Source organism: Indicator indicator, chromosome 26 (genome assembly GCF_027791375.1).
Source record: "Indicator indicator isolate 239-I01 chromosome 26, UM_Iind_1.1, whole genome shotgun sequence".
Taxonomy (NCBI): domain Eukaryota; kingdom Metazoa; phylum Chordata; class Aves; order Piciformes; family Indicatoridae; genus Indicator; species Indicator indicator.
In genome coordinates this window covers 14865692-14890729 of record NC_072035.1, presented here as the reverse complement: position 1 = coordinate 14890729, position 25038 = coordinate 14865692, and the positions used below count along the sequence as shown (strand labels likewise).

Genomic DNA, 25038 nt, shown 5'->3' with positions numbered 1-25038 from the left:
CCTGGCCGTTGTGCTCCTGGGCAAGCTGCTGTGGGTGCCTCTGCTTTAGCAGGGGGTGGACTGGGTGATCTCCAGAGGTCCCTTCCATCCCCCAGCAGTCTGTGTTGTGGTGTGATGCCCATCAACATCTAAAAGATGGCCATCAGTATTGTGAGGGAGGGGAAAAAACCCTAATGGGAGGGGGATGGCTGAGGCTGTTTTCACATCAAATGGGAAAAATATCCAGAGGCAGTGTTCCACCTCTTCCTCACTCATCCTTCCCAAATTGTTCCTCTGCAAGTGACTTTGGCTTTACTCCCATTGCTGATGTCTTCAGCCCACGCTGGTGACATGCAGAATGTTTATAAAGCAATTTGGGATTTGGCTTGCTTGGCTGAACACTTCAGAAACTCATTTTGAATAGACACTTGCATCTGCAGCAGGGCTGGGACTGTCCTAGCACTGAGGAGGGCTTGAGCTGAGGTTGTGCCATGGCTTGAGAGGGGCTCCTGAATGCTGGGCACCTCCTAGAAGGATCTTTGCATCTCCCTGAGCTGCTTGGCTGCATTGTCCCTGCTGCCTTGCAGATCTGGCTGGGACTTAGGTGTTCAAGAGGGGATTGGATGTGGCACTTGGTGACATAGTTTAGTGGTCATGAGGTCTTGGGTGACAGGCTGGACTTTGATGATCCTTGAGGTCTTTTCCAACCTTATTGATTCTGTGTGACTAGGGGAAGGAGTCTTTAGAAGGGTGATAGGACGAGGGGAAATGGTTTGAAACTGGAGCAGGGGAGATTCAGGTTGGACATCAGGAGGAAGTTCTGCACAATGAGGATGGTGAGACACTGAAACATGTTGGCCAGGGATGTAGTTGAGGACCTGTCCCTGGAGGCATTCAATACCAGACTTGCTGTGTCCCTGTGCAGCCTGCTCTAGTTGGAGGTGTCCCTGCTGACTGCAGAGGGGTTGGACAAGATGACCTTTGAGGGTCCCTTCCAACCTGATGCAATCTGTGAAGCTGTGGCTCAGCTGGATGCTGGGGCTCATGTCACCAAAAGGGTTGTCAAGGCCTGGCCCAGGCTGCCCAGGGCAGTGGTGGATCCCCATCCCTGGAGGGGTTTGGAAGCCCTGGAGATGTGGTGCTGGGGGATGTGGCTTAGTGGTGAGCTGGCAGTGCTGGGTGAACACTTGGACTCGATGTCATCTGCAAGGTCTCCTGCAACCCAAACAGTTGTATGAGCTGATGATCCCTGCCCTGCTGCTGGGTGGGATGCAGAGGTTTAGAAGGCAAAGGTTTGTTTACAAGCCCTGCTTCAGCGGTGAATGGGCCAGGATCTGTCTGGAGAGGCAAATCATCTGCCTTTGTTCCTGCTGGCAAGCGTGGGCTGCCTTTGGCCTTGTGCTCCACAGCATCCCTCACTTGCAGCTGGCTGGTGCCTCAATGGCAGGGTTGAAGGTAGAACTCTTGAAGAGGCAAGGCAGAAGCTGCTGTGCCTGCCCCGGGAGCTCTGCTTTGTGCCTGCCCCAATGGGGAGCGATTGACGAGGCGGGCGGCGAGCGAGGGGAAGCGAGGCTGTTGAGCTCTGCCATGAAAAGGTTGTGCAGGTGGTGGTTGAATGGGCTCAGGTGCTGCATAATATGTATCAGCCAGGCTTTGTCTTGGTGTTGGCAGCTCCTTGTCTAGCAAGAAAGCGCTGACAGACAGCGGAGCGGTGCGGTGGTCGCCGGTTGAATTCATCTGGAGGAGTCATTCGTCAAAGCGGGGAGAGAGGCACCTGGGCTGCCTTGATAGCTCTGCTGAGGTCTGAGGGGCAGTGGTGGAATGGCCCATGGCCATGGTGCTGTGCCATGATGTGGTGGGTTGAAACTACTTCCTGGCATAAGGTTGCCAGACGAGCTCAGCTGGAAGTGAATCATAGAATCAACCAGGTTGGAAGAGACCTCCAAGATCATCCAGTCCAACCTATCACCCAGCCCTAAGCAATCACCTAGACCATGGCTCCAAGTGCCTCATCCAGTCTCCTCTTGAACATCTCCAGGGACAGTGACTCCACCACCTCCCTGGGCAGCACATTCCAATGTTCAATCACCCTCTCTGTGAAGAACTTCCTCCTAATCTCCAGCCTAGACCTCCCCTGGCACAACTTGAGACTGTGTCCTCTTCTTCTGCTGCTGCTTGCCTGGGAGAAGAGCCCAACCCCCACCTGGCTACAACCTCCCTTCAGGGAGTTGCAGACAGCAATGAGGTCTGCCCTGAGCCTCCTCTTCTCCAGGCTGAACACCCCCAGCTCCCTCAGCCTCTCCTCACAGGGTTTGTGTTCCAGACCCCTCCCCAGCTTTGTTGCCCTTCTCTGGACACCTTCCAGTACCTCAACAGCTCTCTTGAATTGAGCAGCCCAGAACTGGACACAGCACTCAAGGTGTGGCCTGACCAGGGCTGAGCACAGGGGAAGAACAACCTCCCTTGTCCTGCTGGCTACACTATTCCTGATATTCCTGATAGAGGACAGGATGCCACTGGTTCTCCTGGCTGCCTGGGCACACTGCTGGCTCATGTTCAGCCTTCTATCAACCAGCGTGAAGCCTACATGTGAAATGCAAGGAATAGGTGCAAAATATACAATATTTAAATATATGTATGCTTTATAAACAACACAAGAACCCCCCCTGGACAAAACCAGGGGGCTGCTAATAGCTTCCCCCTCTCTCTGCTCCCTTCCCTACCCTCCTGTACACAGGACAAGAGCAAGAGCAGAGAGTTGCTGTTAGGTACTTAACCACAACAAGAACACATTCAGGGTCAGCAAAGCCAGGAGAAGCATAGGTTAGTATCTGCTGGAACCAGGAAGCTGACAAGAAAGAAAGTTAGGATGCACAACTAGCTTATGTTTGTTGTCTGTCCAATGGGATTATTTAGAACTTGCCATTGTTTTCCCTTTTGCATCCAATAATAATTTATTTAGATTCTGCTACTTTCTGTTCAAGACCTGCAGAAAATTTTCAAGGCACAGCCTGAAACTGCCACAGGTGTGTTGGTGCCACCACCTTGGGTCTGAGGGGTGGCTGCTCCCCTTGTGCCTGGCTTCATCCACTGCCTCCTTTCAAGTGTTGCCTCTTCATAAACCAAGTGTTGAGGTGGGAATCTCATCCCTAAAGAGCTGCAGGCTCTGCTCCTGGGGTTCTCTCTGCAGTTCAGACTGGCAGAAATGGAAGGATTTGTCTCCAAACTAACCCTTTTCTGGGAAAAGAGCTGATCTGAGCTCATCTCAGGGCCCACATCAATCTCCCCTCCCTTTCCAGTGCTAATCTACTCACGGTGTTTGCAAGGTCGAGTCAGGGCTAGCACAGACCATGAGCAACTTTCTATCATGGCTTTCTCTGGGGGGAAAAGAAGTTGTTGGCAGGGGAGGGCTGGAGGAGCTTCTAAGTGCATAGGCAGGTGACAGGAGGTGGCTGCATCACAGAGCCTGCAGCCTGACCAGGTTATTTAGCACAGTAGTGCCCAAACCCTTTCATGTTGGAAAGTTGGTGGGAAGGGAATTCATTGATGTATAGAGTGGTTTGGGTTGGAAGGGACCTTCAAGATCATCCAGTTCCAATCCCCTTGCCATGGGCAGGGACACCTCCCACCAGCCCAGGTTGCTCAAGGCCTCATCCAGCCTGGCCTTGAACACCTCCAGGGAGGGGAAATCCACAACCTCCCTGGGCAACCTGTTTCAGTGTCTCACCACCCTCACTGCAAAGAATTTCTTCTTAATCTCCAGTCTAAATTGGCCCTCCGCAAGCTTCAATCCACTGCCCTTCATCTTATCACTACAATTCCATGTCAAAACTCCCTCCCCTGTAGCCCCCTTTTCGGAACTGGAAGGCTGCTCTAAGGTCTCCCTAAAGCCTTCTTTCCTCTAGGCTGAGCAGCCCCAACTCTCATGTCTGTCATTATTTTTCACCCTTTTAAGTCTGGCTGCAGAAACCCAAAGGGTTTTTTTTTTTTATCACTGATTTCCAAGTAGGAGCTGGAGTGCTTGGATCCTAATCTTCAGACAAATTCATTCTTGACTGCAGCCCAACTCTTGCAGAAGATGGGAAGCTGCTGCTGGTTGAGCTGGAGGAAACTCAGGTTTATAATTGCAGGTGTCTAGGGTTTGAAGCCCAGCTGGTGAGCTCAGGGACATGCTGAGACACCCAAGCAAAGAAAACCATCACTGAGGAGGCAGTTGCATGGGTATGAAGATGCCTTAAAGTGCCCACCATGGCTCCGTTGCATCTGGCAAGGGTATTTCCAACACACCCCGTGGCAAAGCACTTTGAAGGGTCCTGTTGTTTTTCCCAGACCTGTGAGATATGGGATTGGTCCTGTTCCTGTTTCACTGTTTCACTATTCCACTCAAAAGTTGTGCTCTCTGCCCATGGAGGGACATGGAGCTTTTGGCTGAGGAGCAGGAGGGTCCTTTGCATCTGTGAGCTTCTGAAGAAGGATAGAATTACAGAATGGTTTGAGTTGAAAGTGACCTTTAAGGGTTATCCAGTCCATCCCCCCCTGCAGTCAGCAGGGACACCTGCAAGTAGAGCAAGTTGCTCAAAGCCCCAGACAAGCTGACCTGGAATGCTTCCAGGGCTGGGATATCTACCACCTCTCTGGAATGATGTTCCCCAGCCCTTGGAATGAGGCACAGCTCAGGCTGGGTATTTCCATCCCAAAAGAGCAAACTCCATTATCTCCCATTGGACAAATCCAGACCAGTCCATGCTGCCTTCCCTGGGGCTGGAGGACATGGGCAAGGAGGAATGCAAATTGGAAGGGGTGCAGAAGCATTTTTGGAGGGCCACAAAATGATCCAAGGGCTAAAGCACCTCTCCTATGGGGATAGATTGAGGGATTTGGGGTTGTTCAGCCTGGAGAAGAGAAGGAGCCAGGGAGAGCTTTAGGTGGACTTTAAGCACTGAAAGGGGCTGAGAAATAAGCTGGGGACAGACTTTTGAGCCAGGGCCTGTTGTGACAGGACAAGGGGTGATGGTCTGAAACTAAAAGAGGGAGATTCAGTCTGGATGGAAGGGAGAAATGTTTGACACTGAAGGTGCTGAGAGCCTGTCCCAGGTTGCCCAGAGAGGTGGGAGATGCCCCATCCCTGGACCTATTCCAGGTGAGGTTGTTTAGGGCTGTGATCAACCCTATCTAGTTGCAGCTGTCCCTGCTGACTGCAGGCTGCTGGACTGGATGAGCTTTGAAGGTCCTTCCCAACCCAACCCAGTCTGTAAGTCTATGATGCTATGAGAGTGGTGAAGCCAAGTGAGGATGCTGGGGAATGAAACCCTCTGACTTCTGCTTTGTTAACTGGAAGAGGCTCAAGTTCACATCTGTGGTCACTGAAGCCTCTTTTCCAAGCTGTGCCAGGCACATGATTTCCTGGGCACAGGAATCCAGCTTCACCTTTCCAAAGTTGCCTCTGATGAGTGTGGGTGGATCTAGAAAAGCAAAAAAAAAAAAAAAAAAAAATCTCCCCTTTTTCTTATATTTTTGTGGGAGGGTGGGGTGGGGTGGGGTGGGCAGGATTTGAGGCAGCATTCACCCACATACTCCATTATGATATTCAAATGTCAATATATTTTTAATTGGTTTATATGCTTCCCCCTCCCCCCCTTCTCCCTCCTCACCCCCCTTTTCCAGCTGCCTTTGGTAATTAAGTCTCTGTAAATAGATTTTACTGTAATTGGTACGAGAAGGAAGATTGGAGGACATTGTACAGTGCTTGGGGTTGGGGTTGGGTGGTGGGTTGTTTTTTTTTCTCCCCTCTCCCCCTCCCTCTCCTTCCCCTCCCTCTCCTTCCCCTCCCTGCCTTTCCTCTTTTGACTCATTTACATCTGTGAGCTTTGTATCCTCTGGGGAAAGAGGCGGGGAGCCACGGCCCCTTCTCCACCAAAAAATTAAGTCTGAAGGAAGAGGCCCAGGTGGTTTGTTGGCACCTGGGACATGGGGAAGAGCCAGGAATAACCAGCCTGGGTCACTGCTTACAGGGCTCAGCACCCTGCTGACAACACACTGGGGAGCAGCATGAGCTCCCTCCCACTGCCAAACCAGGGAGAACCACCCCCCTCCCCCCCAGTTTCCATGTTGAACCTCCCAATCTGCCTTGAGATGGAGCCAAAGCTCTTGTGGTTATTTATAGCTGCCTGCCACAGCCACTGCCTTCATCACTTGGGGGATGTTTCTCAGCAGGGGTTTGTAGACTGTGGTTTTATCTTCTCCCTCCTCTGCTCTTGCAGCCTGTGCAAAGGAAGGACTCTCTACTCCGTGGTGAGAGATGCCAAAATCGTGCTGGATGTCAACAAGACGAGGCAGATAGCACAAGAAATCGTGAAGGTATGGTGTGCTGTGGGTGGGGAGGAGCAGCTCAGCACTGGGGAGGGGCTGCACTCACCTCAGAACCCTTCTGTGGTCCTGCTCTGGCAGGGGGGTTGGACTTGATGATCTTTGGAGGTCCCTGCCAGCCCCCTGACATCCTGTGTGTGAACCCATCTGAGCTGTACCAAGGAGTGGGAGTTGAGAAGCCAAGGACCACAGGCAGGGCAGCACCTCTTGGCTTTAACATCCATGTCTCTTAGACCTCCCTCCACTACCCTGAATGAAGTTTTGAGCAATCTGGTCTACTGGGAGGTGTCCCTGCCCATGGCAGTGGGGTTGGAACTAGATGATCTTGAAGGTCCCTTTCAGCTCAAGCCATTCTGTGATTCTACCTTGAGGTGAACTGGAGTGGCACCGAGGCTTCCCTGGGCTCCCTGTGCGGCTCAGGGCTCATCTTGGCCATGTCTCCTCTTCCCCCATGGAAGTGCAGGTGTTTAAGTCCTATCTGAGGCAGCTGAGAGCCTTTCTGCTTCATTTCTTGTTTTGATCTGTATTTGACACTTCTGAGAACACATCTGAGGCACCACATAGGTTTGCCTCTCTTTTTTTAACCCTGACTGCCATGGTGTTTGTGCTCAGGGTTTTGCAGCTCCCAGATGTTCACAGCAGGAGGGAGTGGCTCAGCTCAACCCCCTCCTCTGTGCTGGTTGCTTTGCTTTGTGTGGGTTGGGGTTTGAAGGACAAGTCTGAGACTACAGTCTTCTGCAAGGCTTCTGCAACTGCCGTGGGCAGGGACACCTTCCACTTCCAGGTTGCTCAAGGCCTCATCCAAGCTGGTCTTAAACACTTCCAGGGATGAGGTGTCCACAGCTTCTCTGGGCAACCAGTTCCAGTGTCTCACCACCTTCATAGTAAAGAACTTCTTCCTAATGTCTGATGGAAATCTGCCCTACTTCAGTTCCAATCCATTGTCCCTCATCCTATCACTACAAGCTCTTGTAGAAAGTCTCTCCCCAGCTCTCCTGTAGCCCCCTTCAGGTCCTGGAAGGCTGCTCTAAGGTCTTCTTGGAGCCTTCTCTTCTCCAGGCTGAGCAGACAAAACTCCCTCCACGTGTCCTCATAGCAGAGGTGCTCCATCCCTCTGATCGTCTTTGTGGCCTCCTCTGGATGCACTCCAGCAGGTCCAAGTCCTTCTTGTGTTGGAGGCTCCAGTGCTGGATGTAGTAGTCCCAGTGGGGTCTCACCAGATCAGAGTAGAAGGGCATGTTCACCTCCCTTGACCTGTTGGCCATGCAGCTTTGTCCACATCTCTGATGTGGAGAAGTGAAGAAAACTCAGACATCCTGGTTGGCTTGGGCTTGGGCAGCATCACCTGGAGAAGCTGTGGGCATGAAGGACCACCGTGGGGGCTTCAGCTTTGCTCCCTGGTTAGGACAGTTGTTTTACTTGATCCTTTGAGTCATAGAATCACAGAATTGTTTGGCTTGGAAGAGACCTCTAAGGTCATCCAGTCCAACCATCAACCCAACCCCACCGTGGCCATTAAACCATGTTCCAAAGTGCCATGGCCACACATTTCTTGAACACCTGCAGGGATGGGGACTGCACCACCTCCCTGGGCAGCCTGTTCCAATCCCTGACCACTCTTGCAGCAAAGACATTTTTTTTTCCTCATCTCCAAGCTAAACCTCCCCTGGCACAATTCCAGGCCATTTCCTCTCCTCCTATCACCTGATCCTAGGGAGAAGAGACCAACCCCCACCTCACTCCAACCTCCTTCCAGGGAGTCATGGAGAGCAAGAAGTTATAAAGAGTCTCTGAGTGGGACAGGAAAGCAGTTCTGGGGTGAGGGAGCTTTTATGGGGTAGCAGAGTTAATCTGCTGTGAGCAGTGGGTGCAAGGCCTCTGGCTGTGCCAGGGTCCTGGGGACACAGAAGCTCCTTCTGGGAGGGGACGCCGGCAGAGGGAGCTGGCTTTTCGCTCACGCCAGGCAGGAGTGGATGAAGGCATTGCTGGGGTGGGAGCTGTTTTCTCACAGATCATCCCTGGGGGTGAAGGCAGCAGGTCTGGGATTTGCAGTGGGATCTGAGCCATACCACGAGGGGTTTGGGTTTGCCAGGAGAAATACCTTCAGCTAAGGCTGGGCTGCATTGGATGGCATGGGAGAGGTGCTCCTGGCCATGCTGCGTGAGCGTGGGGACAGAGTCCCTGCTGCCTGCTTGGAGCACCCAGGCTGATGGGAGGGGCCTGAGGAGAACCCCTGTGGTGCTGGATATCATCTTGGCCCATGGAAGCTCAGGACCCTGCACTGCACCTTGCAGGAGGAACAGGCTCATGACATTGAGATGCTGCCCCTCACACAACCCCAGCACTTTGTGGAGGTGACAGCGACATTTAAAGCACGTTTTTAAAACCTCATCATTATTTCATGTGCTGGGACCAGGAGACACCTAATTAATCCTGGTGCCTAGAATGGTCCTGGCATCCAGCTGCAGCTGTGGCATCTCAGGGACAGGCACAGGATCATTTCCTTCCTCTCTTAGCAGAAGCTCTTCAGGATGTACTGGCCAAGAGGTGCAGTCAAATCCCTCTGACATACTGGGTCAGGGGTTTTGCTGTCCTTGGCTATCCCTAAACCTTCCTTCAGGATTTTTGTCCATATCCTGGGCATTTGAATTTCAGGATTTCTGGGATTTTCAAGCTGCTTTCCTCATTTTTTTCCAGATTGTTTCTGAATCTCCTATCTCCCAGCTTCATATCAGCTGCACATTTAGAAATAAATTCTTATTCCACTGCCCACCTGGCTACAGGATCATTGAATCCCAGCATGGTGGGGGATGGAAGGGACCTCTGGAGATCATTCAGTCCAACCCCCTGGTAAGGCACCCACAGCAGCTTGCCCAGCATCACAATGACCAGGGGGGGTTGGAATCTCTCCACAGAAGGAGACTCCACAACCTCTCTGGGCAGCCTGCTCCAGGCCTCCAGCACCCTCACAACAAACAAATTTCTCCTCCTGTTCAGGTGGAACCTCCTGGGTTCCAGTTTGTGCCCGTTGCCCCTTGGCCTGTCCTGGGCACAACTGACAAGAGCCTGGCCCCAGCCTCTTGTCCCCCACCCTTTATCTCTTGCTGAGCATTGATCAGATCCCTCTGGAGCTTCTCTTCTCCAGGCTCAACAGCCCCAGGGCTCTCAGCCTTTGCTCCTCACATTGATGCTCCAGGCCCCTCAGCATCTTTATAGCATCTACTGGACTCTCTCCAGTAGTTCCCTGTCCCTTTTGAACTGGGAAGCCCAGAATTGGACCCAGGAATCCACATGTGGCCTGACTAGGGCAGAACAGAGGGGCAGGAGAACCTCCCTCATCCACCTGCTGGCCACTCTTCTGAATGTTCCCAGGTGACCATTTGTCTTCTTGGCCATGAGGGCACCTTGCTGGCTCATGGTAAACTTGTTGTCCACCAGCACTCCCAGGTCCTTCTCTGAGGAGCTGCTTCCCAGCAGGTCACCCCTCAACTGCACTGGTGCAGGGAGTTGTTCCTCCCCAGGTGCAGGACTTTACACTTGCCCTGGTTGTTCTTCATGAGCTTTGTCACTGTCCAACTCTCCAGGCTGCAACCTGTCCAAATCAATGGTCAGTGCTAGTGTTGGTTTGTGAAAAGTTCAGAGATGAATCCTGGTGGAAGTTCAGTTAACAAATCTCCCCAGGGCAGGGGACAACAGGTAGACAACAGGTATTTGGTCTTAAGCAAAACTGGAACAGGCTCCCAAGAGAGGTGCTTGAATTCCCATCCTTGGAGGTGTTTCAAAGAGGCAGAGATGTAGTGCTGAGGGCCAGGGTTTAGCAGCAGCCTGGGTAGAGTGAGAGAATGGTTGGACAGAGAATGGTTGGACTGAGAATGGTTGGAGACCTTAATGTAGCCTTCCAGTATCTTAAGGGTGCCTACAAGACAGCTGGTGAGGGACTTTTTAGGGTGTCAGGTAATGACACGACTAGGGGGAATGGAGCAAAACTAGAAGTGGGTAGAATCAGATTAGATGTTAAGAAGAAATTCTTCCCCGTGAGGGTGGTGAGAGACTGGCACAGGAAGTCTCATCCCTGGAGGCTTTTGCAGCCAGGCTGGATGTGGCTCTGAGCAACCTGCTCTAGTGTGAGGTGTCCCTGCCCATGGCAGGGGGGTTGGAACTGAATGATCCTTGAGGTCCCTTCCAACCCTGACAGTTCTCTGATTCTATGAGTGCAGGATCTCAAAGGTCTTTTCCAAGGGAACCTTTTCTACGAATCCACGCTTTTCCTGCCTCCTGGCAATTTATCCTGCAGCAGCTTCCTCCAGACTTCAGTTTCCCTCAGTGTGATTATGAGGATGACAAGTGAGGCAGCCCTGGAAGCCCTGCTGAAGGCAGGATGGATGGCTTTTACCCCCCTCCCCCTTCCCAGAGCCGGCTGTCCCGTTGAGCTGAGCGTGGGTCGCACGGAGCTGCCGGCAGTCTGCTTGATTTGCTGCTGCTGCACAAGCCTGGTGCAGGGGAGTTTGGATTCCCCACCCATGGCCTTTTTTTTTTTTTCTGTGCCTCATTAGCACTAATTTTAATTAACCCCCAAGCAGCTTTTCCTAGGGGAGAGGAGTGGAGGCAGGAGTCCTGCAGGGTTGGTTTCCAGGCTGGTGGTGCCGGTGTGCGCTAATGGCTCAGCTGGGGTAAGCGATAGTGGTGGCGGTGGTGGTGGAGAGCTTTGACTTATTAGCCTTCTGCTCCCAGCCCTGAAAGAGAACCAAGGGGAGAACATCATCATCATCAATTTCTCAGCAGAGGATTTCAGGAGAGTGACTGCCACTTTGCTTTGCTGCTAATTTTCCTTGCACGACCAATTAATCAGGAAGATGAGTGGGGGCTGCCGCAGCCCAGGCGCCGCAGTCCCAGCGCCCTATCTGAGCACCACTGTGAGCACTGAATGCATGAGGCTGGAAAGGACCTCAGGAATCAGCTGCTCCAACCTCCCTGCCATGGCCAGAGATGTCTCTACAACTGGACTTGGCCTCATCCAGCCTGGCCTTGAACACCACCTGGGAGGGAGCATCCACAACCTCCCTGGGCAGCCTGTTCCAGAGTCTCACCACCCTCATACTGAAGAACTTCTTCCTAAGCTCCAGTCTGACCCTGCTCTCCCTCAGCTTCAACCCATTCCTCCTTGTCCTGTCTCTAGACAGCAGTGTGCCCATGCCAATGGCATCCTGGCCTAGATCAGGAATAGTGTGGCCAGCAGGAGCAGGGAAGTCATTCTGATCCTGTACTCAAGCACTGGTTAGGCTACACCTTGAGTGCTGTGTCCAGTTGTGGGCCCCTTAGTTCAAGAAAGATGTTGAGTTGCTGGAATCTGTCCAGAGAAGGGCAACAAAGCTGGGGAGGGGTCTGGAGTACAAGCCCTGGGGAGGGGTCTGGAGCACAGCCCTGTGAGGAGAGGCTGAGGGAGCTGGGGGTGTTTAGCCTGGAGAAGAGGAGGCTCAGGGCAGACCTCATTGCTGTCTGCAACTCCCTGAAGGGAGGTTGTAGCCAGGTGGGGGTTGGGCTCTTCTCCCAGGCAAGCAGCAGCAGAAGAAGAGGACACAGTCTCAAGCTGTGCAGGAGAAAGTTTAGGCTTGATCTTAGAAAGAAGTTCTTCACAGCAAGAGAGACTGGCCATTGGAATGGGCTGCCCAAGGAGGTGGTGGGGTCAGTGTCCCTGGAGGTGTTTAAGAAGAGCCTGGATGAGGCACTTAGTGCCATGGTCAGGTTGATTAGATAGGGTTGGGTGATCAGTTGGGCTTGCTGATCTTGGAGGTCTCTTCCAACCTGTTTGATTCTGTGATTCTGTGACAGACACCTTTAGGAAAAGTCCCTCTGCAGCCTTCCTGTAGGATCCCTTCAGGTACTGGAAGGCAGCTCTGAGGCCCACCTGGAGTCTTTTCCTCTCCAGGCTGAACAACCTCATCTCCCTCAGCCTGTCCTCTAGCAGAGATGCTCCAGCCCTTTGATCATCTTTGTGGCCTCCTCTGGATTTGCTCCAGCAGTTCTTATGCTGGAGACACCAGAACTGGAGGCAGGATTGGAGGTGGGGTCTCAGCAGAGCAGAGCCAAGGGCAGAATCCCCTCTCCTGCCCTGCTGCCCACACTCCTCTGGCTGCAGCCCAGCACACAGCTGCCTGCTGGGTTGCACTGCTGGCTCCTGGGGAGCTTCTCTTCAACCAGCACCCTCAAGGCTTTTTCTTCAGGGCTGCTTTCAACCCCTTCTGCACCCATTCTGGATTTGTGCCTGGGGTTGGCCTGACCCAGATGCAGGACCTGGCCCTGTGACTTGTTGAACCTCCTGCACTTTGCACTGATGCTTATCTCAAGAGACCCCTGGACCCCTGCCCTTTCTGCAGGGACATTTGGGGACATGCAGCCTTTGGCTGTGGCCCAGCCAGCTTGGTAGCATGGATCTGCACAGGGATGCTTACAGCCAGGCTCTCCCTATCTTGGCTATTGTGAGGCTGCTCCTGCTCTGGCATTATGACCAGCAGGACTAGGGCAGGGGTTGTCCCCCCTGCACTTGGCATCAGTGAGGCCACATCTGGTTCAGTTTTGGACCCCTCACTCCAAGAAGGACATGGAGGGGCTGGAGCAGGTCCAGAGAAGGACAATGAAGCTGCTTGAGGATCTGGAGAACAGGGCTGGTGAGGAGCAGCTGAGGGTACTGGGGTTGTTCAGCTTGGAGAAGAGGAGGCTGAGGAGAGACCTCATTGCCTCTACAACTCCCTAAAAGGAGGTTGCAGTGAGGTGGGGATGGTGTCTTCTCCCCAGGAACAAGTGGCAGACAAGATGAAAGTATCAGTTTCCACCAGGAGAGACTTAGGTTGTCAAAGCCTGGCCCAGGCTGCCCAGGGCAGTTGTGGAGTTCCCACCCCTGGAGGGGTTTTGAAGCTGTGGAGATGTGGTGCTGAGGGACATGGTTTAGTGGTGACCTGGAAGTGCTGGGCTAAGGGGGGACCTTGTTGATCTTCTCCCCAAAATGACTCTGTCATTCTGTGGTTCTGTCCTGTCTGTCTGTGCTGCTTTTTCCATTTTGGGTATGTTTCTCTCTCTTCCACCCTAGGGAATGGGCTACCTGCATGCCAAAGGGATCCTTCACAAGGACCTCAAGTCAAAGAATGTTTTCTATGACAATGGGAAGGTGGTGATCACAGACTTTGGCCTCTTCAGCATCTCAGGAGTCCTCCAAGCAGGCAGGTAGGACATGGTGTGGTGGAAATACTGGCCTTCCCCCCATGCCTTAGAGCAACCTTTTGTGCTGGGAACACGGGGGAGGAGCCCCAAAACCTCCTCTCCAAGAGCCTTTTTGGGTCTGTGGTCTCAGCAGCCATGAGGACAAGGTGCCTTTGAGTGTGATGGGGCTGCTCCAGGGGCTTCACTGTCTGACCTTCCAGGATTTGATTGTTGAGGAGGCATGCTTTGGGAAAAGAGCAAGCAGGGAAGCTCCTGCAGAAATCCCTCTGCCCTACAAGCTCCTACAGAACCCCTCTCTGCTCCCTCAAAATGCAGCTCCCTGCTCAACACCAGTGTTGGGTTTGCAGTCCAAAGCCCCAGAGAGACAGGCTTGGAGTTTTCACAGTGAGATGGGTCTGGGCTCAGTGTTGAGGAGTGAAAACCAACTGCTCTGCTCCTTGGGTGTAGCAGTTGTGGCTTGTTTTAATTTCTTTGGTTTCATTTCTCTTTTGAAGCCAGCATTGGAATTGCTTTTGGTGGGTAGGAAGGCATGTGAGTTTCCAGCAGTTTGCTTCAGAAAAGCAGGGCTTGGCCCATGGCAGGGTCTCCTGAACCCCACCTCTTCCCATGGGATGCATAATTTCCATGGCCAGATCACCCTGCACCCACCTGGGAGATGCTCCCCCAGCTCTGTTGCACTGTGGCCAGCAAAACTGGTTCATTCCTTGGCCTTTCCCTAATATCATGATGATAATCCTCCAGCATTTGCTTCCTCTCCTGCCTCTGGGCTGATGGATGGTGCAGCCAGAGCAGCAGCTTGGGTTGGGTAGTGCCATCCCTGTGGCTGTCCCTGGCTGCTCTGGTGACCTTTCATGTGCTGCAGACATACGGCCCTGGTGTCTGCACTGAGCAGGGCATGGAGCAAGACACAGAGAACAGGAGAGCCAACCCCAGGACCTTTGCAGTGCTGTGACATTTTTTGGTCTCCCTGGGTTTGGATCCCAGCCCATTTGGTGAATGTTCCTGATGAAATGTCTTTTCTTCACAGTGTTTTGGGAGGTTTTCCAGCTGCAGGCATCGCAGGGCAACAGGTTTCAGCAGCAGGGGAAAGGAAGAAAAGCAGAGCTGGGGGTGTGTGGAGGGGAAGGAAACAGAAGAGCAGGGGAAAAAAGAACAAAGATTTCATTTTCCTTTTCTGTTCAAACTGAAAAAATTGAACATTGCTGGCTTTACCCAGTGGGAAAGGGCTTTTCCCTCCACCCTTTGTGTCAGGAGCAGCATGGGCCAAGTGCAATGTTATCAGTGCTGGCAGCTTGGGCAGGTTTCCTCTGGCAGTGCTGAGCCTTTTTGGTCTCCATCACCCCACCTGCTGTGTCTCTGGCGAGGCTGTGGTGACAAATCAAAGCTTTCTAGTGAAGGTGCTCAGGAGATCAAGTGCACCTTGGAAATGATCACAGCATCAGAGGATGTTAGGGGTTGGAAGGGACCTCTGGAGATCATTGAGTCCAACCCCCTGCCAGAGCAGGACCATAGAATCCAGCACAGGTCACACAGGAATGCAGCCAGATGGGGCTTGAAAGTCTGCAGAGAAGGAGACTCCACATGATACACAATTTTCTAATCCCTGTGGGATGAGGTGGAAGGATTAGAGGCAAAGATGATGGTCTCATCTCCAGCTCTTGTGGCAGTAGGATGGAGAGATTGAGAAGCTGAGAGCCCTGGGGTTGTTGAGCCTGGAGAAGAGCAGCCTGAGAGAGGATCTGATCAATGCTCAGCAAGAGAGAAAGAGCAGGGGGCAAGTGGCTGGGGCCAACCTCTTGTCAGTGGTGCCCAGGGACAGCACAAAGGGCAGTGGGCACAAACTGGAGCTCAGGAGGTTCCATCTGAACAGGAGGAGAAACTTGTTTGGTGTGAGGGTGCTGGAGAGCCCTGGAGCAGGCTGCCCAGAGAGGTTGTGGAGTCTCCTTCTGTGGAGAGCTTCCAAACCCCCCTGGCCATTGATCAGCTGGGCAAGCTGGGTGTGCCCCTGGTTTATCAGGGGGATTGGAATAGATGGTCCCTAGAGGTCCCTTCCAACCCCTACCAGGCAGGGATTCTTGAATTCTCTGGAGAAGTTTTGTGGCTGGGAGGATCCAGACTGAGTCATTTTGGGATTGTGCACTTTGTGTGCACGCAGCTGCAGAGGGGAAAGGCAGCCAAGGAGTGGTGGTGCAGTTTGTCATCTCACCTCAGGGCTGGATGGAGATGCCTGCATGTGGATAGTGTCCCCTGAGCCCCACTTGGTGGTGGCTGATCCTCACTTTCTAGTGAAAAAGCTCCTTGGACACGATGTTATTTTTCTCATCCCTGTGGGATGAGGTTGGCAGCCAGGCACTAGTGGTGTCCCCCAGGGAGCAGTGCTGGGCCCCATCCTGGTCAATATCTTTATTGATGATGTAGGTGAAGGAATTGAGTCCCTCATCAGTAAGTTTGCAGATGACACCAAGTTAGGAGCAGGAGTTGATCTGTTGGAGGGTAGCAGGCCCTGCAGAGGAACCTGGCCAGGCTGGCTGGGAGGGCAGAGGCCAAGGGGATGAGATTGAACAAGGCCAAGTGCAAGGTTCTACACTTTGGCCACAACAACCCCAAGCAGTGTTACAGGCTGGGGACAGAGTGGCTGGAGAGCAGCCAGGCAGAGAGGGACCTGGGGGTGCTGAACATGAGCCAGCAGTGTGCCCAGGTGGCCAGGAGAGCCAATGGCATCCTGGCCTGGATCAGGAATAGTGTAGCCAGCAGGACAAGGGAGGTTGTTCTTCCCCTGTGCTCAGCCCTGGTCAGGCCACACCTTGAGTGCTGTGTCCAGTTCTGGGCTGCTCAATTCAAGAGAGCTGTTGAGGTACTGGAAGGTGTCCAGAGAAGGGCAACAAAGCTGGGGAGGGGTCTGGAACACAAACCCTGTGAGGAGAGGCTGAGGGAGCTGGGGGTGTTCAGCCTGGAGAAGAGGAGGCTCAGGGCAGACCTCATTGCTGTCTGCAACTCCCTGAGGGGAGGTTGTAGCCAGGTGGGGGTTGGGCTCTTCTCCCAGGCAAGCAGCAGCAGAAGAAGAGGACACAGTCTCAAGTTGTGCCAGGGGAGGTCTAGGCTGGAGATTAGGAGGAAGTTCTTCACAGAGAGGGTGATTGAACATTGGAATGTGCTGCCCAGGGAGGTGGTGGAGTCACTGTCCCTGGAGATGTTCAAGAGGAGACTGGATGAGGCACTTGGAGCCATGGTCTAGGTGATTGCTTAGGGCTGGGTGATAGGTTGGACTGGATGATCTTGGAGGTCTCTTCCAACCTGGTTGATTCTATGATTCTATGATTCTAGGTGGAAGGATTAGAGGCAAAGGTGATGGCCACGTCTCCAGCCCACACCTCTCACAGCAGCCAAGCCCTTCCTTTTCCTTCTGGATAAATATCAGCTGGGTTTAGCACAAACTTAGCCAAAAGCTCAGGAAGGCCAAGAAATCCTGCAGTGCTGCTGCTCTCCCTGCAGCTCACAAGGAGGTTTTTTGGCTCTGCTGTAGCAGCTGGGCAGGAGGTTTGGTCAGGTTTTGGTTTGGAGGTTAGGTCCTGCCAGGGTGAGGTTTTAGCTCATTGCAGCAGAGCTAAAAGGATTTAGGCAGAAAAAAAAAAAAAACAAACAAAAGAAAGAAGCCAGATTTTTTGCCAGGAATCTTTGCTGTGAAGGTCAGAGAAGTTCTGGAGATAAAAAGGGTGAAGAGATAGGGTATCTAAGGGGGTGCAACAATGGGTGTCCATCTCTGCTGATCATTGGAGTGTCACTTGAGGGGTAAACTCCAGGAGATTGCTCAGGAGGGGAATGATGGTCAGAAATCCAAGGCTGGACAGAAATGAGCAGTGATTTGCTAGAAAAATGGAGAAATGAGGAAATTTCTTCCCCAAGGAGCTTTCAGCATGGCTGCTCTGGACTGCTGGTGGTTAATATGTCTTCTGCTGGTGGAGAGCTGACAGAAGGCTTTGGGGATCCATACTCATCAGTCACTGAGTTTTGAAGCATCGAAAGTCTGCAGGTCTGATTGCCCTTCTCTGGGTAGATCTTTTGCTGGTTCTGGTTTGTCTCAGGCAGAGAAGAGCAACAAAGGTCAGTTTTGGGTCCTCAGAGGCTTGCATGGCCAAGCATTTGTGGAGAAGTGAGCAAGTTTTTGCAGGTCAGGTGAAGGATGCTGATGTTGCTTCAGATGTGAATGAGAACTCTAAACTGGCCTGGTTTTGCTAGGGTTAAAAAAAAAAAAAAGGCAGGTATTATAAATCCTCCTTGTGCTCCTAAAGCAGGAACACCTTCATGAAAGCATCTGGCAGGAGGAGTTTGCAGAGTCCATCCATGCTGTGACACTCTTGTGCTGCTGAAAAACGAGATGGTGATTGCAACCAGCACACCTTCTGCAGAGGCTTTACCATCCTGTGTCTCATCCTGGATTTCTCCTTTATTTAAAGCTTGTTGGGCTGCTCTGTAATTAGGAGGAGCCTGAAGTGGGTCTTGAGTAATGTGAAGGTCTCTTCTGCCCTTGCTCTTGCCTTGGAGCTGGTTTGGATCACAGGATCAGAGGATGTTAGGGGTTGGAAGGGACCTCAAGAGATCATTGAGTCCAACCCCCCTGCCAGAGCAGGACCATAGAATGTAGCACAGGTCACACAGGAATGCATCCAGAGGGGGCTGGAAAGTCTCCACAGAAGGAGACTCCACAACCTCTCTGGGCAGCCTGTTCCAGTGCTCTGTGCCCCTCCCAGTGCAGAAGTTCCTCCTCCTGTTGAGGTGGAACCTCCTGTGCTGCACTTTCTCTCCATTGCCCCTCGTCCTATCCCAGGGGACAAGTGAGCAGAGCCTGGCCCCTGCCTCTTGCCCCCCAGCCCTCAGCTCTTTAGAAACATTTCTTCAATCCCCTCTCAGTCTTCTCTTCTCCAGACTAAGCAGCCCCAGGGCTCTCAGCCTCTCCTCACAGGGCACTGCTCCAGTCCCTCAAGCATCCTGGGAGCCTCTCTTGGACTCTCTGCAGCAGATCCCTGTCCCTCTTGAACTGGGGAGCCCAGAACTGGATGCAATATTCCAGGTGTGGCCTCACCAGGGCAGTGTAGAGTGGGAAGAGAACCTCCTGGATCTGCTGGATGGAAGATGCTCAGTTGGTTGTGCTGCTTTCTGCTCCTGGAAATGGCCAGGTTGGGTATGAAGTCAGACAAGAAGCTTCTGTCATGAAACCCCAAACTGCTGGAAGTGAACCATGTCTGGGACTGGGTTAGAGCTGAGCCCTTGCTGCTGGAAGCTCGTAAACCCAGTTGTGTGCAGGGAGCTTTGCTGAGGGATGAGGCTGAGCTCACACAGGAGCCAAATCCAGTCCTGGAACACAGAATCATGGAGTTAGAGAATGGTTTGAGTTGAAAGGAACCTTAAAGATCATCCAGTTCCAACCCTGCTGTCGTGGGCAGGGACACCTTCCACTTGACCAGATTGCTCACAGCCTCATCTGTCCCTCTTCAAGGGCTGAGGGGTCCACATCTTCTCCTCTTCTGGTGTCCTATTCTGGTGTCTCACCACCCTCATAGAGAAGAGCTTCTTCCCAATGACCAATCTAAACCTGCCCTGCTCTACTTTCAAACCATTGCCCCTTCTCCTGTCACTACAAGGCCTTGTCAGAAGTCCCTTCCCAGCTCTCCTGCAGCCCTTTCAGGTACTGGGAGGCTGCTCTGAGGTCTCTCCAGAGTCTTCTCTTCTCCAGACATCTCCAGCATCCCAAAACAAACCTGGACACTGCTCCTGGGTCACTGGAGTCAGCAAACATACAAGCCCTGGGTACAATGCTGGTCCTGCTGAGGGTGGTGGAGCAGATCTGAGTGCTTCCTGCTGCATCCTGCTCCCTGCTGCCTGCCCAAGGATGAAGGCTGAAGACACTGGCAGGGATGTCCATGCTCATCCACCTCTTCTGTAATTGCCCTGGTGCTTATGGCCAGCTTGTAATTAAGAGCTGTGCAGGCTGGAGGATGGCAGTGGGACTGAAAGCCTCCCCGTGCACCAAAGTGCTCTCATCTGGAGCTCCTGGGGCTGCAGGGTCTGTGCCTTGTCCCAGCTGCTGATTGCATCTGTGGCTTTGACATCTGTGGCAGGTAGAAGAGGAGCTGTCAGACCTCAGAGGGGGCAAGCAGGGTTAATCAGAGATTCTCTGGACTGGCAGCCTCCAAGAAGACAAATGGTCTCCTGGGGTGCATGAAGAAGAGTGTGGCTCAGGGAGGTTCTCCTCCCACTATGCTCTACCCTAGTCAGGCTGCATCTGGAGTCCTGGGTCCATTTCTGGGCTCCCCAGAGACAGGGAACTACTGGAGAGAGTCCAGTAGTGGCTATGGAGGTGCTGAGGGGCCTGGAGCATCTCTGTGAGGAGGAAAGGCTGAGAGCCCTGGGGCTGTTGAGCCTGGAGAAGAGCAGCCCCAGAGGGGATCTGAGCAACGCTCAGCAAGAGATAAAGGGTGGGAGACAAGAGGCTGGGGCCAGGCTCTTGTCAGTGGTGCCCAGGGACAGGGCAGGGGGCAGTGGGCACAAACTGGAAGCCAGGAGATTCCATCTGCACATAAATTAAAACTTTCCTGTGAGGGTGCTGGAGGCCTGGAGCAGGCTGCCCAGAGAGGTTGTGGAGTCTCCTTTGGAGAGATTCCAAACCCACCTGGCCATTGACCCTGGGCAAGCTGCTGTGGGTGCCCTGCTTTAGCAGGGGGTTGGACTGGATGATCCCCAGAAGTTCCTTCCAACCCCCACCATGCTGGGATTCTTGGATTCCCTAGGGAGGTTTTGTGGCTGGGAGGATCCAGACTGAGTCATCTTGGGATTGTGCACATTGTGCACACAGCTGCAGGGGGAAAAGGCAGCCAAGTGGTGTTGGTGGAGCTTTTCATCTCACCTCAAGGGCTGATGGAGATGCCCACACATGGGTGGTGTCCCCTGGGACCTGGGGATTTTGGCCCTAGGCTAAAGTTCAGGAGGACAGATGACCACTCAGCCATCCCTTACCTCTGCAGCTCATCATCTTTGGGAGGGCATCAGAGCACAAAGAGGAAGAAATTCCTTGCCCTGTAGGTCTGCAGGCTCATCCTTCCCTAGCTTGATGTGACATGGGACAATGCTGCAAACCTTTGCTGCAAGATTTGGGCTTGGACACATGATTAATGCTTGATGTGATAGTCACTGTCTGGGGACCTTTTTAAGCCAGCCATGTATCCTAGGTACCTGCTGAAGGATATAAAGGATGAAGAAGCAGCCAATGTCATCCCCAACTGTTGGCCATTTATTTGTTCCAAGCAGGGGGAGCTTGAGGAGGCAGAGGTGGTTGAGGCCAGCAGAGAGGCTGCTGGTTATAATGAAGTCAGGCTGCTGCCATGGGTGATGGCATGGGAGGTTTGGGCACAAAGGGAACTGGAGGGGTTGTTTGAGGCCAGACAACTGAAAACTCTGATTTCCAGGCCATTGTTATAGGTTGGGTTTAGTTGGAAGAGGCTCTTAGAGGTCCCAAGTCCAACCTCCTTATCAAACCACTGCAGGACCAGCTCAGGCATCAGCACTGGTGGGATTTACCTCAGGTAATGCTTTGCCCCTGCTCTTTTCAGGTGTTTTGGTGCAGTGGCCACAGTGAGTGCCTTGGTAGACCCTGCATCAGCATCACCAACCCAGCAGAGCTAAAGGTCCCCCTCACCACCACCCCATGCCCAAACTGTGCCCTGGCACAAAGCCACTGCACTGGCGTTCCTCAGAGCAGAGTTAAACCCTAGCTTTGCAAGGATGCTACAGGGAAAACCAGGCTTAAACAGGCTGGGGAAAGGTTGGGAGGGGGTAGGGGGGTGCTGACTGGCAGGGGGGTGGTGAGGTGCCCCTCTGTGGTACCCATGGCTCGGGCTGGGTGTCTCGGCAGGCGGGAGAACAAGCTGCGGATCCAGAACGGTTGGTTGTGCCACCTGGCCCCAGAGATCATCCGGCAGCTCTCTCCGGACACCGAGGAGGACAAGCTGCCCTTCTCCAAGCACTCTGATGTCTTTGCACTGGGGTGAGTCCCTGTGGGCAGGCTGCAGAGAACTGGGCTAGTTGTCTCAGGTGTGGGCTGCCCTGAGCAGCTGGGAGGGGATGGGGACACCATTTGCTGCCCACGGGAATCCCCATGGCAGGACTCAGACAACTTTCACTTTGAGACAGCTTGCACTGAACCCCCTGCAAGTCCCCACATGCTCCTCTTTTGCCTCAAGCAATGGGATCCGGAGCATTCTGGGGCTGCCAGCGTGGTGCAGGTCTCTCCCCTGCACCCTCCTGGAGTGAGTGATGATGAGAAGGTGCTGAGGATGCAGAGGGTTAGGGATGCAGAGGATTGGGGATGCAGAGGATTGGGGATACAGAGGAATGGGGATGCAGAGGGTTGGGGATGCAGAGGAATAGGGATGCAAAGTGTTTGGGATGCAGAGGGTTGGGGATGTAGAGGATTAGGGATGCAAAGGATTTGGGATGCAGAGGACTGGGGATGCAAAGTGTTTGGGATACAGAAGATTAGGAATGCAAAGGATTTGGGATGCAGAGGGTTGGGGATGCAGAGGGTTGGGGATGCAGAGGGTTGGGGATGCAGAGGGCTGGGGATGCAGAGCAGGGGACACAGGGCTGGGAGTCCCCAGATCCCCAGGTTCTATCCCCAGCCAGCTGCAGAGGGTCTGGCAGAGGTGGTGGTGGAAGGAAATGCCAAATGGTCAAGAAGAGAAGAATTGCTGAGTGTCCTTCAGCAAAGTGACTTCTCCATTTAGCTGAACACAACCCCCCTGAGGGCAGGAGCCTCCATCCTGCCCCAGCAGGACCTTCCTGGAGGCGAATGCAGCCTTTTTACACAGTGGATTAATTTTCTTGTGGCTGCAGGGATTAGTGTGTGTGGGGCTGTTATCAGAGGTGATATTTCCATCAAACCTGCAGTAATTACAGCTCCAAAGGGCCTTTCCCTCTCCCTCCCCCTCCTTTCTTGAGGTATAACTTCAGCACAAAAATAAAGTAGTTAAGGGACTGTACTGAACTAAGCGAGAGGCACTGACTTAGACTTAGCTTTTCCTTTTTCTTTCAAGCCTGAGCTCTGCCCTTACATAAAGCTTGAGCTTCCTTCAAAGATTAAAAGATTTTTTTTTCCCACTTTATTCCTCTTTTTTTCTTTTTTTTTTTTTTTTTTCTTTTTGTTCCTGCTGCCCTCTGCTGAGCCTGAGAGGCTCAGGGATGATCTGGAGGGTTATTGCCACCACAGCTTCCCTGGGGGGATTTGAGGGTCAATGACAGCTGGAGAAAAAGTGTTTTTAAAGAAGACAGGAATGTGGTATTCAAGTGGTGTGTGCTTGTTGAAGCCTGAGAGATCATGGAGGAGGAGCAGGAGTAGGGAAGTGATGGTCCCCCTGTACTCTGGGCACTGGTGAGGCCACACCTCGAACACTGGGGTCACTTTTGGGTGTCTCACTCCATTGAGGGGCTGGAGCAGATCCAGAGAAGGGTAATGAAGCTGGTGAAGGGTCTGGAGAACAGGGCTGATGAGGAGCAGCTGAGGAAAATGGGGTTCTTTAGTCTGGAGAAGAGGAGGCTGAGGGGAGACCTCATTGCTCTCTACAACTCCCTAAAAGGAGATTGCAGTGAGGTGGGGGTTGGTCTCTTCTCCTTAGGATCAGGTGATAGAAGGAGAGGAAATGGCCTGGAATTGTGCCAAGGGAGGTTTAGGCTGGAGATGAGGAAAAATTTCTTGGCTGCAAGAGTGGTTAGGGATTGGAACAGGCTGCCCAGGGAGGTGGTGGAGTCCATATCTGCAGGTGTTCAAGAAACCTGTGGCCGTGGCACTTTGGGCCATGGCTTAATGGCCATGGTGGTGTTGGATGGTTGGACTGGATGATCTCAGAGGGCTTTTCCAACCCAAACAATTCTCTGATGCTGTGTTTCTTTCATCTCTAATCCTTGCTGCCTCCTAACAGCACCATCTGGTACGAGCTGCACGCACGGGAATGGCCTTTCAAGACGCAGCCAGCAGAGGCAATAATCTGGCAGGTGGGAAGAGGGATGAAGCCCAACCTCAGCCAAATAGGGATGGGCAAGGAGATCTCGGTAGGTGCTGTGGGGCAGCAGCTGCTGGAGCCCTCTGTGGGTGTGTCCATAGGGGGAGAAAGTGCTCCACTGACTCACACCTTGGGTGCAGGGTCTCTTTGAAAAGGACCCTGTGCTGCTCAGGGGCTGCCAGCAAAAACACAAAGGAGCTCTCCCTCCCCAGCTGGTGGGGCTCAGTCCTGATGCTGGGGCACAAATATCAACTCTGCTTGCATGGCCCCTCTACCCCAGCAAGGATATGCTGGGGGATATGGGGTCCTCATGGAATAGACACATCCCCACCATCCCAGCCCTTCCACAGGTGGTGGTGATGGAGGTGGTGTCCTTATGGAATGGACACATCCCCACCATCCCAGCCCTTCCACAGGTGGTGGTGATGGAGGTGGTGTCCTCATGGAATGGACACATCCCCACCATCCCAGCCCTTCCACAGGTGGTGGTGATGGAGGTGGTGTCCTTATGGAATGGGGACACATCCCCACCATCCCAGGGCCCTTCCCACAGGTGGGTGGTGTTGGATGGGTGGCATTAGGGGGTGGTGTCCTTATGGAATGGACACATCCCCACCATCCCAGCCCTTCCACAGGTGGTGGTGATGGAGGTGGTGTCCTCATGGGGACACATCTCTGCTGCAGCCCCTCTCAGGGACGCAGTGATGGCGATGGGGTCCTTGCGGGGTGGAAGCTGGGCACAGGGGTTGTTGTGGGAGAGGAGCTGGCTCTGTTTGCTCATGCACTCACCCTGTGTTGGCTACAGGACATTCTCCTCTTCTGCTGGGCCTATGAGCAGGAGGAGAGGCCCACCTTCACCAAGCTCATGGACATGCTGGAGAAACTGCCAAAGCGCAACCGTCGCCTTTCCCACCCCGGGCACTTCTGGAAGTCAGCAGAGTAAGTCCCTGTCCCTGCCTGTCCCTCCCATGCCAGCTCTGCCTGCACTCCTCACCCCCTGCCCTCACTGTTAGACAGCTCATGTTGGCACTGGGGAACAAGCTGTGGGGACATTCGATGCCACCTCAGTGGGCAAGGGTGGGTATAAAGGGTGCCCACAGAGTGGTGTGCCCCTGCCAGCTGCCACCAGAGTGACAGGACCCTTAGGACATTATGGAGGTTGGAGTAGAGGACCTTTAAAGCTCCTTTCCAACCCAAACTGTTCTATAATCACCCTTGGGGACATCAGCCAGGGCTCCTGTGCCTGTCTGTGCAGTTTTCCCTCCTGGAAAGGTGTTTTTTGCCTTCTTTTGCCCAGACTGATCTATTTGAGGGGGAGATGATCTGCCCGAGGTCTGCCCCCAGACCTGCAGCTTGTGTCACCCTTCACATCTTCCAGCAGTGAGAGAAGGGGAAGGTCTTTTCTTCTCCTGCAGACAGCTCATGGCCA

The 25038-nt window shown here is 53.2% G+C and overlaps 1 protein-coding gene across 1 annotated transcript in view; it reads left to right on the top strand.

Annotated features, from left to right (window-relative positions):
- Nucleotides 1-24552, top strand: part of KSR2 (kinase suppressor of ras 2) — a 102925-nt gene extending 78373 nt beyond the window's left edge. Inside the window, exons 15-19 of the mRNA XM_054392671.1 lie at nt 6240-6336; nt 13430-13563; nt 21467-21598; nt 23529-23658; nt 24415-24552. Coding sequence (XP_054248646.1) covers nt 6240-6336; nt 13430-13563; nt 21467-21598; nt 23529-23658; nt 24415-24552 — 631 coding nt within the window. The remainder of the gene's footprint in view (nt 1-6239; nt 6337-13429; nt 13564-21466; nt 21599-23528; nt 23659-24414) is intronic.
- Nucleotides 24553-25038: the final 486 nt, after the last annotated feature.